At 42.4% G+C, this 23,825-nt stretch overlaps 1 protein-coding gene across 1 annotated transcript in view; it reads right to left on the bottom strand.

Annotated features, from left to right (window-relative positions):
• Window positions 1-23,825, bottom strand: part of KIAA1549L (KIAA1549 like) — a 129,649-nt gene that overhangs the window by 24,459 nt on the left and 81,365 nt on the right. Inside the window, exons 12-16 of the mRNA XM_085582356.1 lie at window positions 20,228-20,418; window positions 15,962-16,089; window positions 7,270-7,448; window positions 5,492-5,709; window positions 834-963 (exon numbers count right to left, since the gene is read on the bottom strand). Coding sequence (XP_085438482.1) covers window positions 834-963; window positions 5,492-5,709; window positions 7,270-7,448; window positions 15,962-16,089; window positions 20,228-20,418 — 846 coding nt within the window. The remainder of the gene's footprint in view (window positions 1-833; window positions 964-5,491; window positions 5,710-7,269; window positions 7,449-15,961; window positions 16,090-20,227; window positions 20,419-23,825) is intronic.

The raw sequence follows: 23,825 nt of genomic DNA, 5'->3' as shown, positions 1-23,825 counted from the left end.
CCTGGCAGAGAGAGGGTTAAAAATTAAACACCACCACCCCCCCGCCCCCCAAAAAGAAAAATATTTTTCACCTACAATGTTTAGAGGATGGGCAACCACAGGTGAACTTCCTTGTTTTCCAGAATGTTTAGACCCTCTCTAGGGACTGATCTTTAGGGCTGAGCTATAGCAGCTTGGACACGTGACAGAGGATTGAAAAACTCAACATTTCCCCAGTGTGGGGCTATTTTTAATCCTCCTTCTGGGTTCACACGGTGTCAACTTGCACCCAGTGTTTGTTCAGACTGCACAAGACAACTCCTCTGCCTTGTGCTGGCTGCATGAGCTCCTTGGACCAGAAAGAAACATCCCCTCTGGCTGGGTTTGACATTTACCTGCACAAAACTCTCCCAGTTCTGATGGGAGCAAGAGGAAAATACCTATCCCTAGAGGATTTCCACAAAACACTGACATTGGGACTTAGGTGAAAATCCCAGAAGTTGACTGTTCATTCTTCTCAATCAAGAGGCTGTTCTTCAGAACAAACAAAGGATTTTAAGTGCAATGAAAAAAGCTCACTGTCAAGTAGCCACACACTTAGAAGAACTACCTACATTCAAAATTTAATATTTTGGTAAATAATGGGGTTTGGGCAAACATTTTGTTTGCATTTCAGACTGTAAAATTATGTAGAGTGATAAAGTACATGAAAGAGTCTGAGCTTTTTTCAGGATGCTGAGTGCACATAAACTCCTGTAACTCTCAAGTCTTGTGGCTTGTCAATAGTTCCTTGGGTTTAGGAGCAAGTTCAGACTGGGATGAGCAATTTCTCTGCCCATAGCCAATGAACTTACATCATATCCACTGTTCCGGATGCCACGCCTCGGCCTTTCTCGAGTCACCAGGAGATCCATCTCAGTTTCCCCTGGGCTGGGACTGTTCAGGGACTGCCTGCTTCTGTACACTGAGTTCTTCAGTGGCTGCCTAGAAAACACAAAATGAGAAAATAGAAAAATAAAATTTAAAAAAAAAAAAGACAGGAAGAACTTGTCAATATTCACCTTTATTTTAAAATTATGGTGTTCATAAAAATGCCACTTTGTTACAAAATATTCTTTCTATTCTTTCTACATATATGAAGTGCTAGAAGTCAATAACTGTATTAAGAGATGATTAACAGTTTTTTTATGGTTTAAGGAAAATAAAAGTTACATAAAAGACATGGACATTGTATGTGGGAGCTTGTCAGATGAAATATGTCCAAAGAAGATATCAGGACTCCTTTAACTTCAGCTGATATGATTCAAACTCATTAAAAAAAAAAAAACATATAAAAAATAACAGGATCTCCCACACACACAGATGGGGAGCAGAGATTTTGGTTGCTGAACCTGAGCAATGAGACAGCAGCAGAAAAATGCTCCACTGAAACAAACCCCCAGCAAAGGGAAGAGCCACAGCAGTGGGAGGAAACTGCTTGCAAGATGCTGGTTTTAAATAGCCAGTTTGGTAACTGGCCACAGCTTTCTCAGAGGGCTGTGCTTCCTGCTGCTCCACTGGGACAAAGTGCTGCTCATCCCTGGGCACTGAGCTTCCACTGCTGGCTGCTCCAAACCAAGGGGAAGCAAATGGAATAGAAAGGCAGAATAAAACTGAATACCCAAAATACCCAGTAATCTCTCCATTCTGCGCTTGTTGCTGGTTATACGAAAATAAATGCAGCATCCCTCTGTGAAATACAGAGCATATCTGTACATATCTGCAGGAGGGTTTACCAAATGGTGGTACAGGAACTTTATGTTTCATCAAGCTGCATGTTTTAAGAAGGCTACTTCTACACCAGCAGAGTTCTGAGTTGTTCTCATACTGTATCAGGCCATTAACTCATTTTGTTGCACTCTCCAGAGGAGCACCAGTCCTGGAGCAGATCAGTAACAGATGAAATAATGGCATGGCAGCTTCATTTATTAACACAGCAATTACACTGCTAGAGCCTGATACAAAGTTATCTTTGCCTAGCAATGCTATTTTTCTGCCTTGTGCCATTACTCCATTCAGAATATTAAAATTAGATCAGGTCATCTAACATGTCTCTGTGCTGCTTATTTTACACAGAGGACCTGCCAATGCTCATAGTGAGGACAAGCTGCACTATTATGTCTGAAGTCACACTTTCAAGTCACTCCATGGTTTAACATCTCAAGAACATCAATGAAATGAACAGACAAAACAGTCCAAATTAATTCACTGATAAATAATTCTTCAGTTATACCAGATCTTGTTAACAGCACTTTTTGCCTTGACAGGTTAGAGCAGCAGAAACTGGTTTGCAGGAATCCAGAAAGTAGGACATTTACATGATCAGACAGGATAAAAGGTAGGACAAAAAAAAACAATTTCACGCTTCTGATTAAATAAATTACTCAGGCATGTATTTAGTTTTAAGGCAACTTTCCAAAACTTCTGTGTGACCTTTGATCACAAATCACCATGCTCATGTTTGAAAGTCCCAAATACACTGTTAAAGCAGAAGGCAAGCAGAGCTTTCGGAATAAGTTGCCCCCACAAAAATAAAACTGAATAAATTCTTTCTTCCTATATGGTTTTTCTCTGACTATACCATTGATATTACCAGAAAACAGGGTTATGCACAGGGTAATCAGATCTGACAATCATCATCTTCTTACATCAAAGGTCTCCAAAAGTTCATGTGTTTTACAATAAGTCAAAAAATACTTAGTTGAGGCAGTTGTGATATATTTTCTAAGGGATTCAAACATATAGCTCTGTAAAACATGCAGATTCTTGACCTGATTACAAACTATTAAAGAAAATCCAAGAATAGTGCATATCATCAGTAGGCTCTTAAAAATTACCTTGAGATTGCCAATTACCTCATGGAAGAGAGTTTTACTAATGAGAAAGGAGGTATGAACAGGAACAACTGGCATTCAAATGGGTTAGGAAGTGCCTTCTGGGAACACAGCTGGAATGCTTTAAAACATGAGGACTGAAAGGTACCTAGAGCACAAACTCTTTGTTCAGAAAAAAATTAAATCATTTAGCAGCAATGCTTTGTAAATCACTTTTAAATACAATTTAAAATTAATTCAAAATATAAATGTAATCTTGAGTAATCAACTGCATCCCTATTTTCTGATATGTTTTGGAAGTGCTCTAACGATGTGATTTAAGTTAGAAGAATATATACAAAACAGAAAAGAGTAGAATAGACCTTTTCCCTAGAAACTTTGAAATCTTTGACTTAGTTCTTAGTGCTATCATTTTAAAAATTGCAATTTTTTTGAAGTTTTAATTGCTGTAAAAATGATTCAAAACAGAAAAAGATAGAAATCAATTTTTTAATTATATGCTTACCCAGACTACTTTTAAAGCAATTTTATTTCATTACAGAAATGCAATTGTGTTGATTCATTTATAACCAAACCCCACATAGCATTGTAGTATTTTCCAAGGTTTTCCTCCAGCAGTGTAAATTTTAGCCATCTTATTTTTGTTAGAAAAATAATTGTCATGTGTGTTGCAGCAAATCAAATTCAGTTCCAGGTTTTAGTGTGGAAATTTTAGCACAGAATTCAGAACTCTGTTTGTAAACATCTGCAGCACCTATAAAGTTCATTAAGTGTTCTGTCTTCACAGAAAGTGCATCAGAAGTGATTCTCTCTCCTCATGTGGGGATACAGATAATACATTTAACAAGTGCAGCAGCCAGCCTTTCATGGTGCAGCTGGAATCATTGGAATCATTCCTCCACTGGAGCTTACCTGCCTCCCAGCATTTTTATGTCAGCCAGGGATCACTGTCTCAAATAAACTGTGGCAAATTTACACAACCCATTAGAAAACACACAGGAAAAAAAAAGCATATGGGATCTTCCACACACGGGCACGTGAGCAAACATCAGTGCATTTAACAAAAAGCTCGTGGCTGTGCTAAAGCTTCAGTTCAATGTTTTAAACACTTCTTGTGAGCCAGGTGACACATCATGAGCATCCAAATTAATGCCTCAATCAGTCACAGCCACACCAGTGTGCTGAGGGAATGTTCCAACTCCCTGGACTAAATGCATTCCTCAACAAGGGTTCCCAGTGCTCTGTCTGCACCTCCTGGACAGAGTGTGCAGAGCAGGGCTCCCATGTAAGGACAGGCTCCATTTCTTACCTTCTTGGTGCACAATAAATTGGAAAACTGCACAAGGAAATGGTGCCCCAGGACATCCAGTAAGAACATACCCCATAACTGAGTCAGCATCTTTTCTCTTCAGTGACCAGAGCAGCCCTGGCAAACAGCTCTTCCAGGGCAGTATCCCTCAGCCACTGAGCTCTAGATCTACAGAAACACATCTGACCTCAGCTTTTGCCCATATTCTGAGCCAACAATGCTTTTGTAATTCCCATTACAATCTTTTTCATGCCTGTGCCCCAAGGGTAATTCCTGCAGTTGCACTGTGTGCAATGCCTGTCTCACCAGCAATGCTTTGACTGCAGTCCATTCATGCTCATAGGAAAATTTTGGTCTGACCTTCCCTGGAGATGGGATGCAAGATTGCACCTCCAGGTGTGAGGGCCATTTCTAGGGGAAAGGTGCTTCAGTATCCTTTTTTCTCCCTTGGATCAACTGATTTTAGTCCCCGATTACAGTAAGAGCCCTCCTGTGCAAGGTGTAATAGCAAACACACTCTCTGATCATCCTTCATGCCTCCAGAATGTCCAAGGAAGAGGGATCTACACACTGTACTGTTCCTGGGGTAGGACTGGTGTGATCTCCTCTTTCCAATGTGCCCGTTTGTGTTTCAGAGAGCACCAGCAGCAGAGCACCCACCCACGGCAGCAGCTCAGGCACAGCCAGCACCTGCACTGCCCCCTCATTTCTAAAACGGGGTTTTGAATGCTACTGCTATGCCATCCTCAGGAGACAGTGAAGTGTTAATCAAGCAGTGGTAATGTTATACAACATGCCAGCTTCACGTGACAGATGAGGAAATTATGCATTTCTCTGTTAAAGGCACAGGAAGATCACCGAGAACAGGCACACACAACATCTTACAGATGCTATCACTGCAGGATGTACAGGGACAACTCACTGGTTCTGTTATCTCATTCCCTCTGCAACAGTTATATTCAGATTAAAGTAATGACAAAAGAGTAACACCACTGCATTTTGAAAAAGAACCAATTCAAATGCTAACTTCCTGCCTAAAGTCTGCTCTGAGTATCACCAATAACACTACCACTTTTTCTGTTTATCTTTCAGAATGACTTACAAGAACTTGCAACAGTCCCTTCCCTTATTCTTTTTCTTTTCACTTGTTTGTTTTTAATCACACCACAGTTTTACCAGAGACTGTTTTCCATGGGCTGTATGAATATTCTTCATAAAGCAGAAGGGACCAGTGACCATACAACAAACAACGGATCATTAAAATGCCCCCTCTGACTCCCAGGACCTGAACTCTCCTCCCAGATGAAGAACTGCAAATAAAAAGTCTCACCTGTTCTTAGGCTCAGCAAATGGTGATGAGACATCTGCATCTGGATCCAAAATGTGGTCAAGTTCTTTCTGGTTTTTCTCATACATCCTTTTTCTGTCTGTCAGCACCTTGCTATTATCCACCTGTGGGAAATCATAGTAGCCTTTCCTCTTGGCTTTCAGGCGCAGCTTGTTGCGGTAGTGCTCTATATCAGACTTCTGCTTCAAAGCCTTGTTCACCTGAAAGGCAAGAAGATGTTTCAGGGCTGCTGGTGGGCTGGCGACCTCCAAAGGGTCTCGGCAGCGCGTGTCCGATGCGCTGCATGTGTCGTCCCTCTGGAGCACACCGTGCCATCTGCAAGCAGCGAGGAACTGCAAGTGAACAGAGCCGCTGCATTTTTATGGCTTGGCAGATGGTTAAATAATTTTAGCCTAAAAAACTGTGTACCATTACAACAGTGACTCAGAGACACCCACTGAGGAAAAACACGAGTGGTGTCAGCCAACTGCCGTGACCCAACGCTGCGCGTGCTTCGGGCCACGGCTCACCTGTGAAAACTCTGCTGGGGTACAGAGACATCCCCCTGACTACACAAAACCTTAAATAAGTCATCACTGATGGCTGGGGAAGAACTCTAGTGAAACGTCATCAAATGTTTATTTTGTTCATGCATTTTCTTATGGGCTTCTGTCAGAGAGGAATCTTAAAAAAAAAGGGTGTTTGGTCCATTCTGGTAGAGCTTAGTCCCATGGTTTCTCCTAAGTATTGAAAAAACTTCCCTCCCGCTTCAAACTGCAAGCTACTTGGAAATCAGGGATTTACTTGAGCTTTGTGCTTCCAGAGTCAAATTCTACAGTCTTCCTAAACTACAGGAAGTGTGTGTGTGTAAGGGTGCACACAGCACCAGCAGTGTCATCCTGCTGCCTTACAGAAAAGAGAAGCAGAAAACTAAATAAGCCTTTTTCCGAGCTTGGAAGCTACATGGTACATCAGGACTTAAAATGCAAGTATGAAACGGAGCACAACAGGCTGCAATAATCCAGGCCCACATGGGACTTATGCTCTTTTACAGCATCCCTGGCAGCAGCCCTCCCTGCTGATTTTAAACTGGTTTTAGCTGATTACATGATGGTTGCAATGTCAGTTTGTAAACAAGGCACCTCTGTGGCTTGTTCCCATCATGTTCAACTACTTCATAAAAGCCTCAGTCCTTTGTAAATGGACTGGTCTTGATTAAATCTACATCAAAACATGAGCATAAGTATTGCAGTCAAAGCATGCTTTTTGACCAGAATCTGGAGCAGGCATATGTGCCATCCCACTTTTTTCCTTCAAAACAACTGCACCCGTCCTCTGTGCACAGGCTGGAGAGCAGAGCAAGGCCATGGTCCCACTGACCCCTTCTCACTCTGACTGAGATATACTGCTCAGTACAGAAAGATCAACTTGGCATCCAGATGATCTATGCATATTTTCCTACCCAGCCACAGAATTCACATAGGAAAAGATGTTATTCTGCTTTCTGCCTTCATTACTCACTTTTTTAAATAGGAGAGAGGGACACTGGGAGGGTAGGAATATAGAAAATCACCTCTTCCAAGGTCACAGGCACTCACAGGTGCATTGTGAAACAGCAGATCTTAAATTCTCAGGTCTCCGAGCCCACGGTGCTAACAGAACTTTATACAGCATTAAGGTGAGAAGCTCCTAGCAGCTCTCAACTCTAACAGGCTGAAAATCATTCCACGTGTGGCTGTAGCCAAGGAAACACCTGGAGACACTTCTCAGCCAGTCCTTACCTCCCCATTGATGATGGCAGACTCCTGGCTCCTCTCTGAAGCAGCATGGACAGCAGGGAGGGCCACGGGTTTGATGGCGATGAGCTGCACCGAGCCCGAGGAGGTGTCAAAGGGGTCCATGGCAGACTTGGCGACATTGTCAAAGAGAATCCCTCCTTCCTCTTCATCACTCACGGCCACTAGAGCACATCAAACTCACTCAGCACAAAGACACAGACATCTCTGCTGCCTGCTCAAGGGGAAATTCAGCAAGCACACACTTTGGATTAATGATGTGCTCAGCGTGCTCGAGGTGCAGGCCTGGGAGATCTTTACACCAGGGGCAAACATCCCATTAGATCACAGGAAACACTATGTATTCAAAGGATTATCTGTCCCTTCCCCAAAAAAGGTTCCAATCCATGCTAATAAGATGGAAAAAAGGAGAAGAACGACACAGGAAATGGTATGAAAATGACAGGAAAGTTAAAGTAGACGTTTTCCTAGGTTTCATGTGGCACCACACACACACACAGGTGGCCACATGCCAAGGCATCAGTAGCTACACCTGAACAAACCCCAGAGTCCAGCTCTTTTTCTGCCTTATGCTGCAAGAGCAAAGGCATACTCAACATTTCCTAAAATAAGTGGGTTTCTTTTTCAAAATTCTTTAATGCTAAAAATGCCATTTATTAAAATAAAAGCATTTTCTGCTGTGTGTTAAAAATGCTTAAGAAACTGATGGTATCTAATCTTATGTTATTTTTTTGCTTTGCAAGCACTACCTCAGGTCTCTGTGAAGTTAAACTGTTACAATTGCTTAAGAACTAGAAAAAATCTTTAAAATTAAATGGCATGGCAAAGCATCTTTAGTTTTAGATTTCTATACAGATTAATAACTCTCACACATGCAATTGGGTCCTTTTTCCTACAAATTTTCTTTGCAAACCCGCATCCCTTTGTCAGCTGTTGAATCTGCAAAATCTTACCTACATTTTGAAATGAAAGAATGATACTAAAGCATGAGCACAAATTCTGCAAAGAGATCCTTGCAAACATTTTTGAATAATTATTCTATTAGAAGGAAGAATGCTTGCTCCATCTCCTAGCTGACAGGAGCAGAGATCCTCTGCCTATGAACAAAGTGGTCTGCTCTAAATTTATTTCCTCTGAAAATAAACTCTGGTTTAATATTTAATCACTGCACAAATTACAATGGACTTGTATAAACTCAGCAGTTTAGACAGACAATTATTTTGGTAAGAAAATATTTGACAGCAGTAACATAAACTATGAAGCCACTGAGTAAGCTCATTATCTCTGTCTGTGCTCAGTGTGACTGGAGCTGGCACCACTTGAGCTTCTGAGCAATAGATGGGTTAAATCACTGTGTCATTAAACACTGTCCCTGCAGCTCCACACAACTGTCCAAACACCACAGAGGCTTCAGTGGGGCTTGAATGCCCCTGTCCCTCCTGGGGTTGTTCACACACTCCAGATGTGCGTGCGCAGTGGAACGAGCAGCTCGTGAGCCTGGCTCGGTGACAGTGACCCAGATCCTGGGACCACCAGATCACCACAGCAGCAGGACCAGAGAAGGAAGGGATCCTCATCTGGCACTGCCCACACATGCTACAGTGAGTATAAAGGTGAAGTATTGATGCTCTTCTCTGGGGGGATTTTGAAACCCAGTAGCCACAGAGAGCTCAGCAACCTGCAGATGCATGGAGTGTCCCCTCAGACCTTGTTTCAGGAGCAGAAACCAAGAGTTTTTCTCAATGAAAGATAATTCCTCTAGGACTCATTAAAAGAAAGAAAAATTAAGGGTGAAAAGAATCAGAAACCACAGATGACAGCTAATTCTGATGGGGATCACTAACACCACAGAGCACTCTCAGCATCAGCTCACTCAAAGGTGAGCACAACTCCTGCACCTACTGCAGTGCTACCAGCATGGAAATGAGAGCCAAATGGGACTAGAAATTGGAATTTAATTCCACCTTACCTTAGCATCTGTTCATTTATAATGTAAAAGTAGGTTTTTTTCCCACTGCCCCTTTTTCACTGGTAGGTGATAGAGCCTGTGCTCTGCAGCCCCTGGCACACTGGTTGAATCTGCATTGGCAGGGAACTGCAGCAAGCACTCAGAAATTCATCCTTTGCTCCCTATCCATCTCCTCCCAAGAGAATTTACAGCAACCATTTATGACATGACTGAACCATAACAACCTCCAAACTTTGACAAACAAACCAAAGCAAGTTCAGAGAAATGTTGGAGAAGTCCTAGAGTGTTTGTTTCTGCTGTGTATCCCTGCCCTGGGCCAGTCCACCCAGCCAGCATCTCGGCTGGGGGAGCAACTGGCCAGCATGGGAAACTTCAGAAAACTGCCCACAAATTCTTTATAGTCACTCACAATAATCACCCTAGCTTATTATAGTTGGCAACATAGTTTAAAAGTGATGTTTTTCAATTTCTGTTTCCAAACAGATGCATTCCAGCACTATTGTGGAGTTCTACTCTTGCCTGCACTGTGTGAGCACAGAGTGAGACTCAGAAGCTCAGTGGCAGAAAAGGGCAAACCCAAGCTTAATCACTACTTAACAGCAATTTCTCACCTCTGAAATATCTCCTGCTAGATATCTCATGGCACATGATCCACTGAGGTCACATTACTCCTCCTAATCTTTCTGTGGCTGCAGCACATCTATCCAGAGCAATCACTGACGCGGGTCGAGTGCCAGGTGCAGTGAAGAGCAGGGTGGCACTGGGTCCCTGAGGAGCAGCAGCATCCCTGGAGCTCTGTCTCCACAGCACTGCAGCCATCAGAACACGAGGTCTGTCCCAGGGATGCTGCCCTCCCAGCTCCACGCAGCTCGGAGCTGTTCCAGCCTGCAGTGCCAGCTGGTGCTGCTGCCCACTCCTCCTAATCCAGCTGGTCCCATGGAAAAGGGGCTCTGGGACTGCAGCTCTAAAAAATAATTGGCCAGGTGATGTATTCTGGTTTTATCTCATTAATAATATAGAGTTAAAAAAAAAAAATATTTTTGCAGCCAAATATTTCAATGAGAGCCACAGAAGATTCCTTGTCTCCTCTCTCTTTCCCTCTCCCTTGTCTTTCCTCCACTCTCACCCATCACAATATGCTGGAATGAAGAAAAAAAGAACTGAAGAACTTGCACCTAAAAAAAAAAAACCACCAAAAAACTTTAAATTGTCTATGAATCAAGTAATCTTCCAACCAAGCACCTGAAACAAAGATTTGTGCTGTCCTGCTCAGAATCAACCATTTGAAAGATTTTGGAAGCCCTCAGAAAAAGAGAATCAATAGAGAAAAACACAAAGCCAAGACTTGGGAAACACCTGCAAGCAGGTGGGCATGCCCTGCCTTTTCATACATCACTCAATGAAGTATTTTTGAAAGTTTATTTTAGATGAAGAGAAGGCAAACATTGTAACCATACATACAGAAAATTCCTGCAGTTTGACAAAGAGCAAGCAGTGCCACCTATCTAAAAAAGTTCCTTAGGAAAAAGCCCAGGTATCAGTATTTCAAACAGAAATCTGACTCCTGAATATGATTTAATAATGGGGAACTAATTTTCATTATAGAGAAAATATCTATATAAAGAAAAAACAAATAGATGTTTTTCTATATCATCCAAGTCATTCCATCAGTCAGATGACTCTCTCCACAAAGCTACAAACAGGAGCTTTGAGCAATAAAAAAACCATCTGTTTCTGAAGGATTTTATAGGCCTATAAGTAAAATACAATTTTCCCAACATCAGTATCTGAACCTATCCAGGACAGAAGTAGCTCTCTGTAAGATATTGCAGTGTAACAAAAAACACACCTGGGTACACACACACACCCTTCCAGAATTACACCTACTCTGAGACAGTGCAATGCTAAACCTCTCACAAACAGCACAAATGTTGTATTTTCAGAAGCAGACAGCTTACAGACTAATGGGAGCAGCTCACGATTCCTTCTGGACAGTATTTCCTTGGGTGTGAAGTCTGCTAAATGCATGGTGATGTGCCTGCAGTGTTGCAGTCCTGGCTTTGCCTGGCATCCTGAAGCAGCAGCCAGCTGAGCAGGTCATTTGAGATCTCCACAGTGGTATTTTCAGATTTCCAATGAAACTGTGTACACGGGGTGAGTATTTGTCCCTTAGCTGCTTGTTTGGTTCCCTTTCTGTGAAGGTTTCCTGTTCTTATCAGCAGGAACAAGAATCTCTCTCTGTGGTTATTTCTTCTCCAGCCACATCTGCCTCATCTTTCTAAATACCAAAGCCTTTCAGAAAGAGACCACACATTTCATAATGTTTCCAGTGAATCCAGCAGCCCTTTTTCTTACCTGACGCTTCTGTAATAAGTAGGTGCGTTCACTAATTAAAACAAAATTATTTAACTGACAAGGATGTTGAGCACACAAAGACAGGGAAGACGTGAGAGCCTACAACAGAAGCTTCTTTAACAAAATGGTACCCTAGGAGTTTTAAAAACCTTTGCAAAAACAGTTTTCGAGTTGCACAATAAAACTGTACATTTGTCTTCTTCAGTGCTGACATATTAGTGAAAAATCCCAGCCATCCAGACTGCCACTGGGTCTGATGGCATGAACATCTACATGCTCTTTACACTGCTGCTTGGAAGAAAATTCCTGTCAGACTCCATTAGTGGCAGAGCCAAAGTCATCCAGAGGGGAAGGCAAATGTGAATGAAGAAATATTTAACTGTGTGACCACCTGCAGATCCCAGATCCCTCGGAGATCTGCTGCAACAGGCACCTTAGCAACACAGCATGCAGTATTTTCTTGCCATGAGAACAGCAACCAAAAAGAGTCAAAAAAAAAAAAAGAAATTATGTTGAGTAAGTCTGAAGAAAATAATCACCAGCAGGATGCTAGCAGGGTCACATTGCTCTCACTATTTAAAGCAAATAAACAACAAAAACAAGGGTAATGGAAGAAATGGAAACAGTAATGAGAAGAATTAGTCTGTGTCACATAAGCTGAAATCTTGGGAGAAAAGGGAATCAATGTGTAAAGCATCTGTGGAGTTCAATAGCAACTGGTGCTAATGCACAGGATTTCAGCTGAACAGGTGGATTTTGTTTATTCTTTGGGATTTTTACCCCCCTCTGGTTAAATGTAGCAAATTACTCCAAAATGCCTAGGAGTTTGCTGTGAGGTGGTGAAGAATCAGATGAAATCCCCAATTAACAACCTTTTGGGGGCAAATTAAAGTAATGCTTCAGGATGATGAAAAGAGTAGGCTTCTTTCTCTACACCATAAATTCTTCCCAGCACTCTGATTTCTCAGCCTTTCAAAGACACAGGCATCATGTCCAAATCTGCACAGTTGTCAGGGCTCCTCTCTGACGGGACAGAGATCTGCCCCAGTTGGCTGTGACCCTCTGGAAGCAGCCCTTTCCATTCTGACTTGTACTTCACCCAGCACAAAAAGGCAGAGGAAGGGTGCTGGATGTTTGCTGGGATCCACCAGCTCCCCCAGCTAACTCTACGTCCAAGCTGCTACAAGACAACGTTGCTGTTGCCATATTTCACTTTATTTTGAGTCCCCACAGACAACTGCTCAGAAATTCAGAAAAACAGGCTCTGATGCTGAGCTGCCACATCAGACAGAGTGAAAACTAGTGGCCCACGCTTCTGTAGAATAAAGGAGGCAATGTATCATAGCCTGGCTGAGTTACATCCAAAAATCCCTTTGATTTTAGCTATACCAATAATACAGACAAGATTTTTCGCATGCTCTTTGCTCCTGTAGACAGCTCTTGCCTGGACAAAAGAAATTATAGTCCTCAAGATGGGTATTTTAAAAAGGAGTGAGGCCCTTGACTGAATGACTCCTGAAAAGTTACATCTGTTTTCAAAGATGTTGTACAAATGATTGGAAAATGAGAAATTGGTCCAGCTGGAGAAGGTTTCTTACACAAAGAAGTTTGACTCTTGGGGAATGTTGCTTGTAAATCACCACTCGTGGTGATGAGGTTTAAGTATAAACCTGAGCTCAACTACACAACTTCTTAACCCAGAAGTTGGGGAGTCATACGCTTCATTGAGAATTGATTGTAAATCACACCTTTTTCTCTAAAAAAAACAAACAAGCACTCACACTCTTCCAAAGATGTTAATGGGAAGGTTGCAAGACCAAGCACTTAAAAGGTTGAAAAACAACCTACATCAATTTAATTGGTTTCATTTAGTGAGGAGCTGCTGAAAGGAAGGGTTGCACTGTGGGCTGCTTTACTTCTCTGAGTGGTTCAGCCATTTGCTTCTTCCTGAATGATGTTTGGCCTGATAAATGATGGGCAGAACTGCTAATATCCTGTTCTTCTCTTCCACATTCTCACAAACCCATCTCAGAAACTACCAGTACCTCTGTTGGCTGATTCATCTGTATTACAGTCCTCTAACATACATAACTGGGCACTTTTTAAAAAATGTTTGGTTTTTTTTAAGTGCCTAAAGCAAATCAATGTAAAACTCATCAACTTCTAGAAAGAAAACTTCCTATTAATATACTAATAAGTGTTATTCAAGGAAAAACATGCCATTATCTTACAAAATCTTATCAGTGTTTGATTCAAGGAGATATTTTGTGTTTTCTGTAGAAATAATGCTTAGGTGAAGAGTTCTGATCCTCCAAAGCATCAAGTCCTGAAGCCAAGCCTGTCAGTCTGTGCTGGTTTCACATTGTTCACACACAGCCCTGACACACTCCATGTGGATTCAATTTTGATATAAGCCATACAGAATTTAAATACTGAGGTAACATCCAGTGCTGTCATTCCTCCCTGTAACTAAATGTCAGCAAGAAATAGAATCTAAAATTGGTCTGTAACTATGGCAACTAATGAGCCATTCTGACTTGGAGTCCCCAAATCCAACATGTGACCATCAAGGGATTCATTCCAGTTTGAAGATGCTGCTTCTCAGAGAAGAAAATCTGCTGCTGCTTTTGCCAAAGTGCCTGCACGAGCCACCAGCCAGGCTGGGCAGCTGGAGCAGGCTCAGGAAAACAACTGGGAGGAAAGCAGCTTCCTTCTGGAACTGGAAGGAAGAACAGACACCACCTTCTGTGGATGCTAAACACTCTGGGTAAAGCTAAAACCCTGCAGAAAAGCACAAACTGTCAGAGGTGACAACGGTGTTTGTAATCACAGCACAGGGGAACAAAGTGCAGGCCCTGTGATGAGAAGTAATGGGTGCCTTGAGGTTTTGGATTTTAATTTCAATTTCAATAGGCATTTGGGATCACACAACTCCAAACTCAACTCCATTAATTCTGACAAGGGGAGGTCATTTCATCTGCCATGACCACGTCCTCCTTCTCAGAAGCTGTTCTGAAAGGGTTGTTTGAGGAAACTCTCCTAAACATACATTAAAAGATATGACTACAGCTAAAAAGTTCCCCACTCTTTACCAGGGAGAAAGGTACTTATTCCCTTTCATATCTCTGCCAGATGACCAGGCGACCCTTTTTAGTGCCATGGCAGTTGAGTGAAGAGAGTTCTATCAGAAGGAGCTGAAGTCTCTGCCAGGAGGGCTCTGCAGATGAAGTGTCCCATGCACAGGTTCCTCGTAAATTATCATGAAATTAAGATTTAAAATGAAAGGTCACTATTTCCTTCCATTACATTCAGAGGTTTATTTAGGTAGCATGTGTATGTTCTAGAAATGCACTACAGCCCAGATCAGAAGAAAGGATGTTAGGTGTTAGTCAATTCTTAAAAAAAAAAAAAAAGTAAAAGAAAACTGGGATTTACTAATTTTCTTTGAAGACTTAAAACCTAACGAAACACAAAATACCTTCACTAAAATATTTTGTCTACCCATGTAAACAGCATTTAGCATTGGTTTGAATATTGGCTTTCCTAGGTGGGTAAGAAAAAAACCATCATAAATTACAGCTTTTAACTGTAGAAAACACAAATGTTGTTGTCTTGTAAAATGAGCTACATTTCATATAATGACAAAATAATTAACTCTTTGAAACTGAGAACCTGTTAGCCAGTTTTATATTCATAAGGAAAACATAGCTATGGGAACAAAGCTATATCTTAGGACAAATAAGCGAAGAGAAGAAAAACAAGGAAGAAATGTGATTGGGTACTTCTCTCATCCATCATGGATCATCACTGATCCACCTGGAGTCACAAGGTCACCACTATCAACTAAGGTCTTGTAAGAAACATCCAGTGTGATATCCCAGGTGCATCAGAAAAAGCTGACAGTAAGTGTTAATGACAAACAGGTGTGCCAAGGATGCGAGGAAAGACTAAGCACTGGGTGCTTCACACTTTCGCAAATTAATTTTTATCTAATTAATTCATCTTCATCAGATCTCAGCCAGCTTAGCAGCAGCAGAGAAAATTAATATCTTAGGGAACTACAAAACAAAAAAAAAAAGCGTAAACCCTACGGGGAAGCAGCATGTCTTCTTAGTTTACTGGTATTCCAAGAAAAAAGGAGGAAAAACAAAAAACCAAGAAAACCTGCAAAGGCCCACACCCAAGATGTTTCATGGGATCTGGTGAAACAGTTAAAGCAGTAAAGGGGAAGGAGAAAACCCAACAAATGAGCCACACACAAAATGCCCAGGGGCTGCTGAGGTACCAGAAGTTGGTTTAGCTGGTGCCTGCGTGGGTGAGGCAGCGGGAGTGACCACAACGAACCCTTCTCACCGTTCCTTTTCCTGCCCTCGTCTTTGGCCGCTTTCTGCGGTGCCATCACTTTCTGCAGGGAGCTGCGGCCGGAGCTGGGCTTTCCCGAGCCATTGCTGAGGATGGAGCCGGCCTGGCTCGGGGAGCGGCTGCAAGTAACCATAGCAACAAGGCAGGACGTGAGTTCTTCCTCCTCAACCCCGGTTCAAGGTTATTTCATCCGCGCGCTTTGCGTCACCGAGTTTTCAAGTCTGATTTGGTACCAAAAGGAGACAGGATAGAAACAGCACGCTGCGAGGCTCTAAAGGTAGGAGCAGAGAGATGGGAGGTGAACACGACTTTCCCAATTAGTTCAGGGCTGATGGGCATCCCGGTGGCTTGGAATGCAACTGCTCCTCATGCATAAGCCCCACAATGACAAAAGCGCCACCACCGAGGACAAAAAGTCCCGTTGTCAATTCAGGGTCATTAACCCAGAGAAAATAAAGTAGACCTTTGTTTTAGGATGCATGGCTAAATCGATTCCTTTATTATTCAGCCTGAATTTACAGTCAACTGTTGTCAGCCACAATGCAAGATACGCTCACTCACTTTGCACATATGCACACAAAACATAAGAAATTTCTCCTTTTGGCACATACCCTGGCTGAACCAGCACCCTCACTGGCTGAAACCCCAAGATAAGAAAATGCTTGTTTCAATCAGCCATTGCACATCCCTGTCCTGAAACTGGTCCCTGCACAGGGTGAGCACGGAGGGCAGGGCAGGACCACTGTGCATTCAGTCCCGGTGAGCAGCAGGGACAGAAACGAGCAGCGTGCTCTGGGCTGCACTGGTAACGAGCTCCCACCACAGCTCCTCTGCTTTTTGGGATGGACAAGTTACTCAAATCCTAATGCACAAGTTGGCAAAAGCAGGCCACAGTAGATAATGGTACATTTGGTGCTAGTCCGCATCCAGACACAGTCATTTTTTAATTTTTTTTACGTGTGAAACTGCCACAAAGGGAATGAAACTCTCCACAGGACCTGTGCAGTTATTCACAAATCTATCTGCAATCTACCACTGAGTTGTCATGGGCAGTGACAGGGTGATGTAAAGAGGTTACATTAGAGAAAACAAATGGGCCTAGGCACAGAGGCTTCCATTTGCAGAGAAAAAGAATCAAATCAGATTCTATTGCTGTCACAATGGTTTTATAACCAGAAAATGGTACTAAAACAAAACAACTGTCAAAACCATCCTGTAAATCATTGCCAATACTGTATCATCAGCTTGAAACATTCATTTACCTCCAGGCCTCACCACCCTGCCTGGTGTAAGTAGAAAGTATTTACTGTGGTCAGAACAGCAATGGACAAATATGAGAAAAGCAATTCTTGGGGATTCCCTTTTGAAGATAGCCAAAGTGGAAATATGTATAATTTGAGACAAGCTCTTCCCAGCTAAAGGGCTCCAGGAAAACTCAGCATGCAACCCCACTCAGTTCAGCCTGAGGGTTTCCTTGTGAAATTCTATTGAAAGTAAGTATTCTTGAGAAGCAGGATTCCTCCCTATAAACCTGTCTGTCACTGCTAAATGGATAATCCCAGCCCAGCAAAAAAAAATCCTTCCAGGGACAGACCAACATCAGAAGAAAATCTGCTCGACTTGGGAACACAGAAAAGAAGTGAGTATGGATAGCTTGCACAACCATTTCTGTGGTGACACTAATCCAAGTATTTATCCTTTTTAAGTGGCCATCATATTATTAACTGAGAAGTTTCTTTCAGTGGTGATAGCAAAGATACTCTGATCAATTATCAGCCACTTCATGGCTGTCTGGTTTGAATTGACCTTTCTAGGCTGTAAAGTACCCTGAATGAAAGAGCAAATACATAAAGGGCAAGAAGTATTTCTTCATCTTCAGCAACCATTAAATTCCATTCCCAGACACAGCTCCTGGAAATCAAAAATACTGAATTTCCCCATGTTCTTACTTACTCAAGTAATCACCCTGAAGGAGGGAAAACTAACTTAGTTATTTGCTTAGAAGGGTACCAAGGTTCAGCACATTTTATAATGGGAATAACTTTCCTAGATCAAGTTTGCTTATCAGCATTTGTTTAAAATGGTGCAGATTAAGTGGGAGAATTCTGCACTCACTCCAAGGACTGAGTGAAGTGTTTAATCACTTTGGTTAGAGGATTAATTAACAGGGCTGGTTTACATTCTTTATGTGTATTTACACATGGCTTTGGAGAGGCTTCAAAATGTTTTAAAGAATAATTCCTGCAAAGACTTGACCTGCCCAGCACCAGCAGCTGCTGCAGGTGTCATGGTCATCTTCCAGTTGTCATTTCTTCTAAGGATGGAAGACTTTGGAAGGGACAGGTTCACTGGACTGTACGATCTAACCCTCTCATTTCAACCACTTGTAGCCTGAACACCTGCCTGGCATTAAATGGCAGGATAACACTTTATATCCAGTTGCAGCTGGCTTGCTCTTCTCTACTGGTATGCCCTGCAGACAGCTCTTCCCACATTCCAGGATTTACTGCACAGCCAAAGGAGCATGACAAACCAGGCACAAGCTCAGGGATCCTTCTGTCTGTTTTTCTGCAGGGAAAACCTCAGCTGATGACCACTGGGGATGTCTACCCAGCCCTGCTGTCCTCCAGCCCCACACCATGCTGGCTGACACCCTCCCCTTCCAGCATGTTCCTGTCACAGTGTGTGGCAACACTGTGCTGAGTATTCCAAGTTTTCCCATTATTGCAAAGGGGGAAATATTGGACAAGATGAGGTGACTCAGCTAGGAAGGCTTGGTCTTCTCTAGAATTTCTCTGCATTAATCAGCTGCTTTTCTTGTATGTTATCAAATCCCTTTAAGAGGCCAGACCCATGCAATGCCTGTGAGCTACACAACAGCTACCTCTTTTCAGGCTGTTTACCTAACAGGTTTGTTTTCCTCTCTTCCCTTCAGTATCCATCCTCAGCTCCACTCTCATTCAATACCAAGGAGAGGGGGTCAAGAAAAAACTAGCCTCAAAGCATGCAAAACAGCTGGGAAAAAGGAATAATCTGCTCTCCTTGCCTGCAAGGAGCAAGACAAGGAATATTCAGCTATTCTGTTGATGGTTGAGGGCAGACATGAGGTAAAACTTCCTAACAAGAAAGGCAGGAGAGAACAGATTGCTGGAGGAGGTTGTGATCATCCCACCAGTGGAAGACTTTAAAATAAGGTACATAAAGTTGAGATAGGGGGGTGTTGGACCCTGCAGCAGAGAAGAGGAGCCATATAGCTTCCTAGGGATCTTGAATCCATGATCCTACACGCCTAGAGACTTCATATGAAGAGAGTGCAAACCTGGGACTCTTTACCCTAGACATTATCTAGTCTATTCTTACACTTCTGAAGTTTTGTCCTGCAGTAAATGCTTTGATCTTCCATAATTTAGTGGGTGTTTAGGGTTTCCTCTTCTGCTATTGAAGGCATTGGGTCCAGTTCTGGAGTGGCAGCGGCTGCCAGTGGAGTGACAGCAATTTACAGTGGCTGAGGACCTGTCTTTTGTTTCCTTGAGAAATTAAAATTACCAGTGCCCATGCTACAGCTCCCATGTTTAATTTGGGCTCATCTCTTGTGCAGCACCAACGCATGCATAAAAAGCCACTTCACCTCCTCATAAGACTTCACTTGGTTTTGTCTCATATTTTGCAGCAGCCTCACACACCAGCACCAGTGTTATGCCAAGGATACATCACGGAGAGGAGCCACCTGCCACACACAGAGCCCGGTGCCAAACCTTAGAGCAACCAACAGCACATATCTATTAAACCCTCTGAGCTCAACTACACAACTTCTTAACCCAGAAGTTGGGGAGTCATACGCTTCATTGAGAATTGATAGCAAATCACACCTTTTTCTCTAAAAAAACAAACAAGCACTCACACTCTTCCAAAGATGTTAATGGGAAGGTTGCAAGACCAAGCACTTAAAAGGTTGAAAAACAACCTACATCAATTTAATTGGCTTCATTTAGTGAGGAGCTGCTGAAAGGAAGGGTTGCACTGTGGGCTGCTTTACTTCTCTGAGTGGTTCAGCCATTTGCTTCTCCCTGAATGATGTTTGGCCTGATAAATGATGGGCAGAACTGCTAATATCCTGTTCTTCTCTTCCACATTCTCTCACAAACCCATCTCAGAAACTACCAGTACCTCTGTCGGCTGATTTATCCATATTACAGTCCTCTAACACACATAACTGGGCACTTTCTCTGTGGAAAGGCACCAGCTGCTAGCCCATACCTTTTCCTGGTTTCATTGGATTTGGCAGTTTTGATGGTGCTCCCATCCTGGGTAGTTTCTCTCTCCTGGGAGGCAGGAGCATCTCTGACTGGAAGTGGAAGGATGACAGTCTCCTGAGTCACAGGTAAAACCTCATCCTCTGCTCCCTGCTGGCCCAAGTGTTGCTTGGCATAGTCAAAGCCTTGTACTGGCTGCAAAAAAAAAAACAGGAGAAATAACAGAAATTTCCAGGGTGTATTAGATTTGATATAAATTTTCAAATTCAATGTAGAATTTTTCACTGCTCCTTAACTTTTTTAATTACATAAGTGACAGGTAAAAATACATAGATTACAATGTGAATGCCCAACAGGAAACCTATTTTCTGATATCTCCATTCCACACATTTTAAACATGGCTAGTTAGTATAAAATTGATCTTGGCTAACCTTTCTTACCCTGCTGTAACACCCCCAGAAATTACTTTGACAGATAGTGGGAAAACAAGGTTTTGGAAGAAAAACCTAGGAGTAAAAAAAATATAAAACCCTACAGAAAACCTTCTTTGACAAAACCCTTGTGTTTCCAAAGAGGGTGGGAGTAATTTATCCCCAGTCAAGCCAAAGTAAAAAAGGCACACATCAGAAAGTTTTGTGGGCAACATTTTCCAGAAAATAATCTTTTTCAGATCAGTGAAATTAGATTTCCACTGGCTTGCCAGTTGCCTACTGGTAAGGATATTACTGACTTCAGTTTTTTCTCTTGGGAAGTGGCATTTCATCAGAGCCTTGGAGCAAGGCAGTTCTTGCCCAGCAGAATTAACACATGCCTTCTGAGCAAAGCAGCCAAGGAAAGGTGGATTCTCTCAATGGAAAAGTTAAAACATTGAGACAAAACTTGACATTCCAAACTGCATTTTCAATTGGAAGAAAAAAAGAAGGGGAAGAAAAAAAAAAAAAAAAAAAACAACCCCAAACCAACCTGCGCTGGGGGAAAAAAAAAAAATCAAAAAGAAAATAAATCACTCAAAGAAATTCCTGACCACCTCTGGAAAATGTGTTCTTGCTACACTAAGTAAAACTAGCTTACAAGAGTGGGAAGGTTGCTCTTCCTGAAGTAAAAAGACTATTGACAAAATGCTAAGAAAGGACCACAAAACACTTCAAAGTTGAGAAAATGGTGATTTTAAACCTCACACATACTTTGGAATTAGTTCATGACTGATTAGTCCAGGTTCCTGTTATGTCATCATTGAATATTTTAGTTTCAAAAGAAAATCATCATGAGAAAAAAAAAAAATTGCTGTTGGAACAGAAAAAGGACAAGCTCTGTAAAGCATTTTCTCTTGTTGTGTCCCTTACTAAATCTGAGCTGCAGATCTAAATTCTGATACATTTCCCAGGTGATCTCAGTCTGAAAAGAATGGGGCTGTTTTTCACTTTTTAAAACATAAAAAATGCTTTTTCTTTGTGTGGACCTGCATGGCATTCTCAAACTCCTGCTCAGACTGAGGCTAATGGTTCCTAATGTGTTTTCATACTTCAGCATTCCTCTGATAAGAAGCTTCAGTGCATTAAGAAGCAGGCTAATGCTGATAAGGGAGAGCAGACAACTCCACAAATCACCCCCATGGAATTTGCAATATATCAGAGAAATGCTAATTCACCATCACCCCTCCATGGCAAGCAGGGTATCACAAAACAGCCATCAAATAGCTACAGAAGCAGCAAATGAGGAAAGGGAAGCAGAAGCCGTGTGAAGGACAGTTAGGAAGTAATACTGCACAACATCCTACACAGTAAAAATGTTAATTAAAATATTAGTTTTCAACCTCATTATAAATATTAAGTGTCAGTTAAGACAGTCCTAGATATTCTGAGAAAAGGTAACAAGAGAGGTGATTAAATCAGTTATGTCTCCCTCCATGCCCTTTGAAGAGTCAAATTTAAGTTTCAACTTCATGTCTTATTTTAAAAACAAACAAACAAAAAACCCCTCTTCAAACAAAAAACAAACCAAACCAGAAGCTGCAGGACATGAGAATTACTAAAGAATTCGGCAGTGTCCCAGCTCAGATCTACCACAGGAAGAAAATGAAAGATTGTTTTAATCAGAGTTCTACTTACCACCATGTCCAGTAACAAACTGCAATAAAAGGAGAGCTGAGAAAGTCATCCTCATCAGCAGACATATTGCATTAAATAAAATTTGTTCTTGGATCCCTGCTCTGTAAAAGCCCACAGGAGCAGATGGTTCTGCCACCCCTGGAGGGAACTGGCAAGGCTAAATCACGATCAGGCACAGCTGAAGCACTGCAAATGTAGATGTCCAATACATCCAAAATACTGACAAAGACTGAAGGACTGAGATTCTAATATTGCCTTTGAAATATTAAATGGATAGAGAGAGACCACAAGATTACACTGCCTGGCAAATGTTTCTGGGACTCTTTTTCCTTGTAATGATTGTGAAAAAGACACTAAAGATATTTTTTTTAAAGTCAAAAAAGGGAAGGAAAGGAGGGAGGAAGGGAGAGAAAGAAAAAAGGGAAGGGAAGGGAAGGGAAGGGAAGGGAAGGGAAGGGAAGGGAAGGGAAGGGAAGGGAAGGGAAGGGAAGGGAAGGGAAGGGAAGGGAAGGGAAGGGAAGGGAAGGGAAGGGAAGGGAAGGGAAGGGAAGGGAAGGGAAGGGAAGGGAAGGGAAGGGAAGGGAAGGGAAGGGAAGGGAAGGGAAGGGAAGGGAAGGGAAGGGAAGGGAAGGGAAGGGATCAGCCCCTCCCCTCTATTGATATACCCAGTATTGGTATACTATCACTGACTTTTTTTCTCTGTGCCCTTTATCAAACTGATAAGGCTTATTTTCCCATGGCCTGCAGCACCTGCTTTTGCCTGTGGGTCTCTGTGGGTCTTATACTACATGTCTTATCTCACTTTACCTGCAAACTTATTCTTGCATGATCTAAAAAAAAAAAAAAAAAAAAAAAAAACACACCACCACAGGTGAGAGGACAAATGAGATTCTAGACTTTAAAAAGCATGCTGTTAGTTAGAAAGCAAGGGAGGCAAAAGTTAACATTAATCCAAAACCTCAAAGCAAAAACAGTTACTTAAAAACAGCATCGAAATAAAAACATTAAAATAAAATCATAAAATCCCATCAGATTTTCACCAATTTGAATTTATACTTCTTTCATCTTGCAGCTAGAGAGAAAATTGGGAAAAAAATTATCTTTTTCAATTTTCGTTTTCCCTGCAACTGCATCCAGATGTCCCTGACTGCTGAGGCAATTCAGACGGAACAGCACCACAATTCCCAAGAGAGCTCAGAGGTCATTCTGTAAACTTCCTTTATTTACCCTTCAGCCTGCCACAACGCAGAAGTCACGCCTCAGCTGGCAGGCTCAGGCAGCAGCCCCGCTGCCGTGCTCCATCCCCTCACCGCCTCCCGCGGGGGTTTCACGCTGGATGTGCCATTGCCCTGCGGGAACGGGGATGTGGTGCTCCGCTCCGGCAGGACCCGCAGCCTCCCTCCGGCAGGACTGCAGCACCTGCAGCCCCTGCAGCACCTGCAGCCCTGCCCTGCCCGTCCCTGGAGCCGGGCTGCCCAGCGCGCACCTGGGATG

The sequence above is a fragment of the Lonchura striata genome, chromosome 5, assembly GCF_050655825.1.
Source record: "Lonchura striata isolate lonStrDom1 chromosome 5, ASM5065582v1, whole genome shotgun sequence".
NCBI classification, from domain to species: domain Eukaryota; kingdom Metazoa; phylum Chordata; class Aves; order Passeriformes; family Estrildidae; genus Lonchura; species Lonchura striata.
This window is presented reverse-complemented; position numbering and strand designations above follow the sequence as displayed.